General features: G+C 43.0%; 1 protein-coding gene across 1 annotated transcript in view; it reads left to right on the top strand.

The window, feature by feature from the left end:
• KCNIP1 (potassium voltage-gated channel interacting protein 1) overlaps positions 1-9,920 on the top strand; it is a 554,351-nt gene extending 544,431 nt beyond the window's left edge. The window contains exons 7-9 of the mRNA XM_024206157.2: positions 2,085-2,189; positions 2,402-2,464; positions 9,135-9,920. Coding sequence (XP_024061925.1) covers positions 2,085-2,189; positions 2,402-2,464; positions 9,135-9,182 — 216 coding nt within the window. The 3' untranslated portion in view covers positions 9,183-9,920. The remainder of the gene's footprint in view (positions 1-2,084; positions 2,190-2,401; positions 2,465-9,134) is intronic.
• Positions 9,921-10,488: the final 568 nt, after the last annotated feature.

The raw sequence follows: 10,488 nt of genomic DNA, 5'->3' as shown, positions 1-10,488 counted from the left end.
CTCTCAGTGAGGAGTTGAGCACTTAACTACTTTAGGCCCCTTTGAAAATCCCAATCTCCATGCTGAAGCTCAACAAACTCAGGCTTCAAAGGACTAAAAGCTAGAAAATGAACTAATTATTCACGTCTGTTCACACCAACGTGAGGGCCCTTGTCAACTTATTCTTTGTTTCCCCTATCACCAAAAGAAGACAGTCTAAATTATTTCTACGCATCTCCGTCAATGAAAGTTAAGCAAGCAAATAACATAATGGCTCTACTGCAGCATGGTTGGATTTATAGATACAAAGACCAAAACAAATGGGATGGTATGCATCTACACACTGTTTGCACAATCTCATTTTCAAAGTAGGATGATCAAACACATGATGAGCCCAAAACTAGCTGGAAATGGTTGCATCTACTTGGGAAAAAAAAGTCCTCCTTCCAGCCCTTTGCTTCTTTCTGAGTGTTAGTTTGGTTTGGAAGTTTTTGTAGTCGAGTAGCAACCCATTTTTTGATTACTTTTGCCTTTGCACATCCAGGTTATAGATAAAGAAGATATCCTGAGCTTAATCTTGATCATTTTCTTCAAAGTAACCTGAACTTTCCCTTTAAGCAAGTCTTTATTACAGAAGATTTGTCACATTTGATAGTGGTACAGAAACAAAGAAAAATCCTTTCCCCAGCTCAAAAGAGCTTCATCCAAATACTTTATTCTCAAGCTTTGGGAATGTGGGTTGTAACAGAAAGATACAACAAGTATTCAAATAGAAAAGAAAGAACAAGGGCCTACTTCAGGTTCCACCACCAGCCAGTTCTTCAGCTGCCAGTTGTAGCAAATTGCCTCATCTAAAGCTGTCCCCTCTCAGACTGCCAAGGTACTGTTTATATAGAGTGCTCTGATTTAACTCTGAGCTTCCGGTTGTGCCTTCAGCCACTTGGCCACCTCATTAAGCCCAGCTTCAACCTGCAGGACAGATGAGCAATTAGTTAATTCATTTGGTACCAGTCCTAAGATAAGGCCTGTGCACCTGCCCAATGTTCTCCTGATGGCAAGTTAAACTTCCTTCCCTTATGCATGGCTCTGGCAGCTAAATGCAAATTAATGATCATGCCACTGAAAAACTGTGGTTTAACACAGGTATTCTGCCGAATTTGCCGCTCTCAGACTCCAGTATATCCAAGAGTGTATAAGATTGCTGAACATGTAGTCCCTGCTCCTTTTGCCTACTGGAAGCCCTACTTTGAAATATGTTCACCTTAATGTGTCTAAATGTTGTATAAAGGCGTATATGCAAGTAAGACCAAATCCGAGCATCCAAAAGATTTCAGGAAGGCCCATATTTGACACTAGGTTTTGAAAGTCTTCCAGTAGCTAATTTCTTACTCTTTGTAGTGTGCTCACTGACAGTCTCTTCCCACCCTCCTTTTAGTGTGCTGTCGTCCAGTGTTTTGGCTGGTCTGTGATCAGTTTTGAGCTCTTCCTGATCGGAATTATGTCTTGGTCTATATTCTCTAATGCACTGTGTTCATCTGTGGTTTAACACAAATGCTTAGCAATAATAAGTGCATTGAGACAACTGAGAAAGGTGGAGTAAGATTGTAAGATTTTTGGGACAGGGCTGACTACTATTTTGTGTCTGTACAGTTCCTTGCACAATGGAGCACCATTCTTGGTTGGTCCTTAGTCACCACTGTAATAGACATGATTAATAAGTCAAAAGACCACAAGTTCTATTGTGGGGCCAATTCTGATCAGTCTCTGTGGATAGTGCTGGAGGTGATTCTTCCCAATCACTGGATGAAATTGGGGAAATTATAGTGGCCTCATAGGAGCTTTTGCAGCATGATTGACAAGTGATAGCAGAGCAAGAGAGATCCATTTGTAGACTAGCATATGTATGATGACATCTGTGTGTGTATACCAATAGAGGCTTGTGGTATCTGGAACTATGGTAGAAATGCCAAGAGTGAGACCTAGGTCTAGGCCTTTCTTAACATTAGGAAGAGAGTGAAGAACTGGGCCTTATTCAGTAAAAGAAAATAATGTATAGCTTGTTTGTATTAATTTCCCTGTTGTATGTTTGCATGTCACTACTCCAGGAAATGATGGATATAGTAAAGGCAATTTATGATATGATGGGCAAGTACACATATCCTGTTCTCAAGCAAGATGCTCCAAGACTGCACGTAGAAGTTTTCTTCCAGGTACTTAGTTGATTTCTAATGCATTTCTCTTGACACTTAGCTACCAGCAAAACCTGAGCAATGACACTCAATCATTCCGAATTTCAGTGGTAGCCTCTGTCTAAGTTTGGAAGATACTGTAGTTTTATCCAAGTTACAAAATGACATGCTACATATGCAAAAATATATCAGTATTATGAGAACTAAAAATGTTTCTTTGTTTTGTTTTGCAGAAAATGGATAAAAACAAAGATGGTGTTGTAACTCTAGATGAGTTTATTGAATCATGTCAGGAGGTAAGGACAATCTTATTGCTGCCATGAAAGCAGAGAAGATGGTTTCATGCCACAATGTTCATATCTGCTCTGGATTTCAATCCACTCCAAGTCTCTGGGTGCTCAGGATCCCAGGTTTCATTCTATTAGATGTTCAAGCCAGCTGCAAAATTCAGCTCTGGGTTCTGATCTGTGAATCTCCCTAAAGATCCGAGTGCTTGCTACCTACATGGATTTGGTGCAAACTGATCACTGAATACGGTCTGTTCATTTCCAGTGCTGATGTCCAGTGCTTTTATTTTCCCAAGTGAATTCCTGATTCCTTGTTACTGTACACAACTCTTAGGGAAGCTCCTGGAGCCTTTAACTTATGTAAAGAGACATTGTCAGCCTCTCAAAAACAGCAAAATATGCAAGTGGTTTTTTTTCTGGATAACATTAACAGGGACTACCACAATGTCTGAGCTGTCCAAAAGCATAAAATCTGCCTAGGAACCTTTCGGTTACAACACTGACTCATAAAACTCATTGATGTTCAAGGTCAAATGTTAAAAACAAGTACTGTAATCAAAATGATGATTTTTCCAAAATGAACATCTTTGACAAATTCCATAAATTAAACTGGCTGTGGTAATTATTTACTGTTATTTTAGTGCCTACACAAAGACCAGCATCTGCATGAACATGCAATTAGCCCAACATCTATTTTCTTGGACTCCAATTAACTGTGTGACTGTTTGGTCAGGGATGTTTCCAGTATTTAAGCAGTGCAATAAAAGCCTGTGCCTTTTATAGAGTTTAAAATGGCACTAATTATCATTTACCAAGCATCAAGCTTTCCCTAGAAACTAATTCTTGTTCTCTAATCAAAACGTTTCAATTTTTTCAGGTATTTTTGCGGGGGCGGGGTAGGGAGGGAAAAGGGAGTTTTCAACCAAAGCAATTGGGCAGTTTCGGTCACCCAAATCTGCATTTTTTTGGTGAAAAAAGTTTCCCATGAAAAATTTCATCCAACTCTTCTCAGGAGTGTGCAACTCATCCTCATTATTAGATGACTAATGCAATGTCTTTTCAGTTTGGTTGCTTTATTCTTGACATCTTCAGTTTCTTTGCTTGGGTTTTGGCCCCTTCCTTAATTTTTTTTTATCTGTTGCTTTGTTCCCCATTTTTGGTACCAGCAGAGTATTAATTAATGGTGGTTGACTTGTCTTGTGGTTTCTAGGTTTGCCTTGGGGCTAGATGTGTACGATCATTGATATAAGAAATTTAAGCTGCTTCACTTTCCTCTGAGATTTTTTTTTAAATGCTCTACACTGGGTTTCTGTTCAGTGCTTGAATACCTTGCTGTCGGAATGCGTCTTGTAGATTGATAAAATACAAGGATCGCTTCCTCTCAAATAGGAGACTCCAAAATTTAGATTTATCTTTTTTAATTTAAAAAATAACCCTGTCATGAGAACTGCAGATGCCAGGTGTCTCTGAGAATTTGCCTTGTCATCAATCAACCCGTAGTCATTAATATTTTGTGGATGTGGCATCCCATGCCATGTACTGCACTGCACCATCCCCTACTAAGGAGTCACATCAGTAGCTGTAGTCTACTCCTATGCTCATTTTGGGCTGGTGCAGAGGCATGCTGCTCCTGCTATTAAAAGTGTGTGTGGTGGGGATTATGGGAGTGGGATTATGTTGGCCTCTAATCTGCTACCTGTGGAAGACTGGGCTTGAGATAGCTCTCTGTTTCATCCAGTCAGTGTTCGGGATTGTTGGAGGCCTCCACAGGACTGATCTGCGGCTGATGGGAAATGGATCCAGCAGAGAGAATCCTATTTCTTTGCAAAAATGGGGGTGGGGAAAAACCGGATTGTATTGGACCTCAAACAGTTCCTCTGGTGACTGTGGGGGGAAATCTAAATTACCCTGTGAGTATGGGATAACAACAAGAGATTCTTTGAGTACATCAGAAGCAGGAAGCCTGTGGTAAAAATCTAAGGGTCCACTGGATTGCAAAGAGTTAAAGAGAGCAATTAGGGACTTTGCTGAGAAAAAACATTACTGAGAAGCTAAATGATTTCTCTGCATCAGTTTTCACCACCCAGAATGATGGGGAGAGTCCTGCACTGGACCTGATCTGTCCTGGTAACAAAGATGAGGTATACTCAGAGATAGAGGTGACAGCTGAATTTGTGCAGGAGCAAATTGTTAATTGATTTAAAATATAGTAAGCTGCCAGGCCCAGATGGTAGACACCCAAGAGTTCTGAAGGAGTTGAAGTATGAAGCACCTGAGCTGCTAACAAAAAAATATAATCACTCAATAATAGCTACTGTTTCTGAGTATTGGAAGGTAGCAAATGTTTTTGCATATTTAAAAAAAGGTTCATGGGATGATCTGGGGAATTATAGACTTGTAAATTTTACATCTGTATTGGGCATACTGGTTGAATCAAACATTAAAAATAGCGTAACAACACATTTGATAGTTCATGATCGGATATGGTCTAACCAGCGTGGATTCAGCACAGGAAAATCATGTTTCAGTAATTTCTTAGAATTCTTTGAATGTGTCAGTAACATGGGTGCATAAAGGACAACCAGATAACATAATTTATTTAGACTTCCAAAAGCCTTTGAAAAGGTGTAAGAGGTGAAATATTTTCTTGTATTAAAAACTGGGTAGGAGTCAGAAAGCAAAGAGTAGGATTAAATAGTCAATTTTTATCATGACAAAACGGTTAACAGCAGGGTGCCTCAAGATTCGTACTAGGTCCCATGTAGCTTGGTATTTATTAATTAACTCGTGGGGGTGGGGCTGAGTACTGAGGTAGCAAAATTTGCAGATGATACAAATGTATTTGGGTTAATCAGGACCAGAGAAGACTATGAAGAATTTTAGAGACCTAAACAGGCTTGGTCAATGGACAGCATGATGGTAGATGAAATTGAATGCTGACAAATGCAAAATAAGGCACATTGGAAGGGTTAAAAATAAACTACTCTTGTAGTTAATTTAGAAATCTATAAGGTGTAACAACTCAGGAAAGGAACCTGGGTGTCAATGAAGCAAATTCAATTAAATCCTGTGTTCAATGTCAGCTGTGGTCAAAATCCCAAAATGATGTTAGGATGCATAATGAATGGGATAGAGAATAATACCAAAATTGATGCCTTTTATATAAACTAATGTGCAGCCTCCCCTGGAATCCTGCACACTGTACAGGTCCCCTCCTCTCAAAAAGGACATTTCAGAATTGCAGAAGGTTCAGAAAAGAGCAGCAAGAATAGTCATAAGCCTGGAAAAACTCTCCATGCAGAGAGATTGAAAGGATTGGGGTGGCCTACCTTAAAAAGGAGAAAAATAAGAGAGGGCACAATAAAGGTGTATAAAATAATGAGTCGTCTAGAGAAAATAGGTTGGGAGCTTCTGTTGTCCCTGACTCATAAGACATGAGCAAGGGACGTTCAAATAAATTAAAAGATGGGAAATTCAAAACCAATAAAAGGAAATACATTTTTACATGACTTGTAATTAAACTGTGGAACTCAATGCCACAGGAAGTCATTGACACCAGGAATTTAATAAGATTCAAAAGGGGATTAGATATTTATATGGCTATCAAGAATATTCAGAGTTGTTCTAATCATTGATAATAGAAATTTCGGCAGGGCTATGAAGCATTGTACTTCAAGCTTTAAACCCATCTCTAACTATTAGAGATCAGGATGAGACATATGTGGGGGGACAGATTATCCCAGATTATATGCTTGTTTGTGGGGTTCTTACACCTTCCTATGAATCATATGGTTCTATCCACTGTCGGAGACTGGATGGACTAGATCCTGAACTAGGTGGAACTTAGGCCTGATCCAGTCTGGCAATACATATGTTCCTATGATAGGCTCTGTCTTGGGGAATTAGAGCAGTGGTTGCCCTAAAAACAGGGGCCCTGATTCTCCACTGAATTGTACCTTGTGTAGCCATTTATACCTGTACAAAGTGAGGGCAAATTGCTACCAAACCAGACTGCACAGGTGTAAATGATGGATAAAAATTGGGACAAGAATGTTTGGCATCTGCTGGACCTTTAGATGTTGGGTTTTGAAGACTGTCACCCCTTGCACACCTGATTTTGAAGTGCTGTAAATGGGAAAGTGATAAGCTACCATCCTCTGGTTGGATAGCACTGACTGACTGCTCTCTCTGGCTGTACTGAGCCCAGTGAAGATGCATACGTGGATGTTTGCTGGTGAGAGAGCAGATGGGGGAAACAAAGTTGGCATTTACGTGGGACTAAAGCAGGGGTGGCCAAACTGAGCCTGAGAAGGAGCCAGAATTTACCAATGTACATTGCCAAAGAGCCACAGTAATAAGTCAGCAGCCCTCCATTAGCTCCCGCCCTCCAGCCCCCAGCACCTCCTGCCTGCCCCAATCAGCTGTTTTGCATGCGCAGGAGGCTCTGTGGGGGAGGGGGAGGAGCGAGGGCATGGCAGGCTTGGAGGAAGGGGCCTTAGGGAAAGGGGTGAAGTGGGGGCAGGGCCTGGGGGCAGAGCAGGGAGTTGAGCAGTGAGCACCCCCCGGCACACTGGAAAGTTAGCATCTGTAGCTCCAGCCCCGGAGTCAGCACCTATGCAAGGAGCCACATATTAACTTCTGAAGAGCCGCTCTGAAGCCACAGGTTGGCCACCCCTGAACTAAAGGAACTGCTTGTTCTGGGCCAGATTCAATAAGAATTCCATTCTGCGGATGCAAAGGATTGTGCTGCAGAGACCATGTGGAATTTTTATTGAGTCTGTCCCGTGTTCATTAACAGTGGGTGATTTCTCTAGGTTTTATATTGCAAAATCTGTATAGGCATGAATGATTCCATGGGTGTTTGTGACTGTGCCCATTGCAGCAATTGCCCAATCTCAGGCATCATATCATTCAAAGAGGAAAGATGATCTTGTGGGTAAATCACTGAACTAGGATTTGGGAGATCTGCACTCAATTCCCGCCTCTGCCACAGATTCCCTGTGTGACTGTGGGCAAGTCATTTAACTGGAGTGTGTCTGTTGCCCATCTGTAAAATGAGGAAGATATTTCCTTCCAACCATCCTGTGTGGATGTTGCCTGTTTAGATTTTAGGCTCTTTGAGGCAGGGACTGTCTTCTACTTTGTGTCTGTACCGCACCTCTCACGTTGAGACCTCGATCTTGGTGTGTCTAGGCGTTACACAGCGATAACATCAGTAATTCAAATTGCATAGTGTTATAACGGTTTTTAATTTAACAGCAAAATATGATTTTATTTTTTCAAAATATACAGCCTCTCTTTTGTAAATCTGGCCTAATCGAAAGAAAAACAAATTAAGATCATGCCTTCTAAAGGCAGAAGAGAGAAAACTAGAGACCTCTGCTTTATCATGGCAATTCAATTGAAGACTAAATATATGTCACATTACCGTTGACTAGTAAAACCCACTTCCCTTGTCTAAACATTGATAATATCTGATAGTATGATAGTATTTGACTTAACTGTGGTAGAGTGCAGGGGCTATTCCTTGGTCCATGGAGAACAAAGAGTCAACCTCAGTTCAGCTCCCACCCCCTTCCCCTTGCCCAGCCATTCAAGGAAAGGACTTGGGGATGAGGTGGCAGAGAAAGGAGTCTGTTTGAGAAGCAAAAATTCCTCTGTTGCAGAAGAGGGGAAAGAGGGAAGGGGCTGAGTCTGCTCTACTACCTCCTCACAGACTTTTCCCTGGTCATTGATAATAGCCTTCTTAAATGGCTGCCAACCAAGGCTAAGATCACTGGTATCTTGCACTGCAGCTCAGCTAGTTCACAGTGCATCACAGATCAGACCAAAGTCACAAATTTAAAGAGACAGGTGGGTGGAAATATAAAGCTCTATCATTTGACTCAGCTTTGGGTACATCAAACATCAAGCTCCATAGTAAATTTGCCTGATGAGAAATGTTTTAAATCAGGTTTTCCCCATGTATAACCCTAATTTGTCATTTGGATTCAGGAGGTGGAAATCAATGGCATTTGAGATTTCATGTATTTCAATCAGGAAGTGGCTGCATTTTAGTGGTGGGTCAAGTAATCCCTGGGTACAGTTTGCATATCAGTTTAAGGCCTATGACTTTGATCGGACAGTTCAGGCGTGTAAAGTTAAGCACACATGTAAGTGTTCAAAGTCAATGGGGCTCCATGCAGGCTGCAAAGTCTGCCCACACGGAGCTCAGAACAGGCCCCACTTCAGTAAAAAACTGAAGCATGAGCTTCAGTCTCTCATTATTCAGCAAAGAATTTAAACCTGTGTTTAACTTCAAGCATATGCCTAAGTCCTACAGACACCCACTGCATGCTGCCTGATGAGCCCAAGTGCTGTGCTGAATCAGGGCCTAAGCTTGTAAGCATTTCAGGCTCACCTAGGATGAGTGGTGCTACAAAAATGTAGCCACCACATCTTGCAGCAATGAATATTTGGTACTGGCTGTGCTGCAAAGTGCCATAGAAAGCTTTAAGAACACAGCTTTTCAATTATCAGAGGGGTAGCCGTGTTAGTCTGGATCTGTAAAAAGCAACAGAGAGTCCTGTGGCACCTTTAAGACTAACAGATGTATTGGAGCATAAGCTTTCGTGGGTGAATACCCACTTCGTCAGACGCATGACCACTTTTAAGTGTATGTTTTTCTCATTGCTTCCAGGATGACAATATTATGAGATCCTTACAGCTCTTTGAGAATGTGATGTAACAGCATCTGGAATGCAGCATAGGAACCAGAGACTTTGTACGTAATGAAAACCTTCTTTCTGGATGAAGGCTTTTTACAACTCAGCTATGTTGCGTGAACAAGGATTGTGTAAGGCATCTCCAACCGAGCTTCGTTTCCGAATGCAACAAACTCCCATCTCTCCTCCCCAAGAGACACTGACTGGAAGTTATTTCATTTTGGAAGCATGCTAATATTTTAATAAAACCTGATGAGTGAGACCTGCTGCTTGAAGTTTAATGATAATATACAACATTCTGTTTGCTAGTCACAAATTCTGCTGCTTTTAATCTAGCAAATCTGATTACATCTGGTAGCACCATGTCAATAGCTTGCTAAGCCATCTATTGTGAGTGGAAGCTCAGTCCATTCCATCATAGAACAACGTGTTGTATTATTGTCCTCTTTATTTTGCTTTGGCAGAAACCTAATGTACCAAGAAATCTATGTTTAGATTTTGAAAACTAACACCAGATTTATTTACTATGTTAAATGGAGGGTCCAGTTCATTTAAAAACCATATATCCCACTTTACTCAACATTCCTGATTTTTCTCTCACATACACTGGTGTTACTCCATTGAATTTCATGGAGTTGCTTCTAATATACACCAGCCAGAGGAGCATCAAGCCAATATACATTAGAGGAGCAGAATACACTTTTCCATATACAATTTCTACACTACAGAATGAATCCCATTGAGCAGGGCCGGTGGAAGGATGTTTCATACCCTAGGCGAAACTTCCACCTTGCGCCCCGAGCCCCCGCCCTGAGGCACCCCGCCCCCCACGGCAGCTCCCCCCCCTCCGCCCTGAGGTGCCCCTCCTGCGGCAGCTCCCCCCCCTCTGCCCTGAGGTGCCCCCCCTCCGGCACCCCCCCCCCCTCCGCCCTGACGCGCCCCCCCGCGGCAGCTCCCTACCCCCCACCCTGAGGCAGCTCACCCCTGCTCCGCCTCCTCCCCGAGCACGCCGTGGCTGCTTCACTTCTCCCGCCTCCCAGGCTTGCAGCGCCAATCACAGGGCCGGCTCCAGGCACCAGGCACCCAAGCTGGTGCTTGGGGCGGCACCTGGAGGGGGGCGGCGGCGCAGCACTCCGGCCCCCGGGGAGAGCGGGGCCACAGCAGGGCTCGCCGCCCTCCCCCCGGCGCTCTGGCCGCCCTCCCCCCGGCCGCCGGGGGGAGAGCGGCAAGCCCCTGCTGGGGCTTGCCGCCCTGCGCTCTGGCCGCCGGGGGGGAGAGCCGAGCCCCAGCCGGGGCTCGCTGCCCTGCCCCCGGCGCTCTGGCCGCCAG

The sequence above is a fragment of the Terrapene carolina genome, unplaced genomic scaffold (genome assembly GCF_002925995.2).
Source record: "Terrapene carolina triunguis isolate 2854851 unplaced genomic scaffold, T_m_triunguis-2.0 Scaffold838, whole genome shotgun sequence".
In the NCBI taxonomy this organism is placed as follows: Eukaryota; Metazoa; Chordata; order Testudines; family Emydidae; genus Terrapene; species Terrapene triunguis.
Note: the sequence above shows the minus strand (reverse complement) of the source record. Positions and strands in the feature narration are given on the sequence as shown.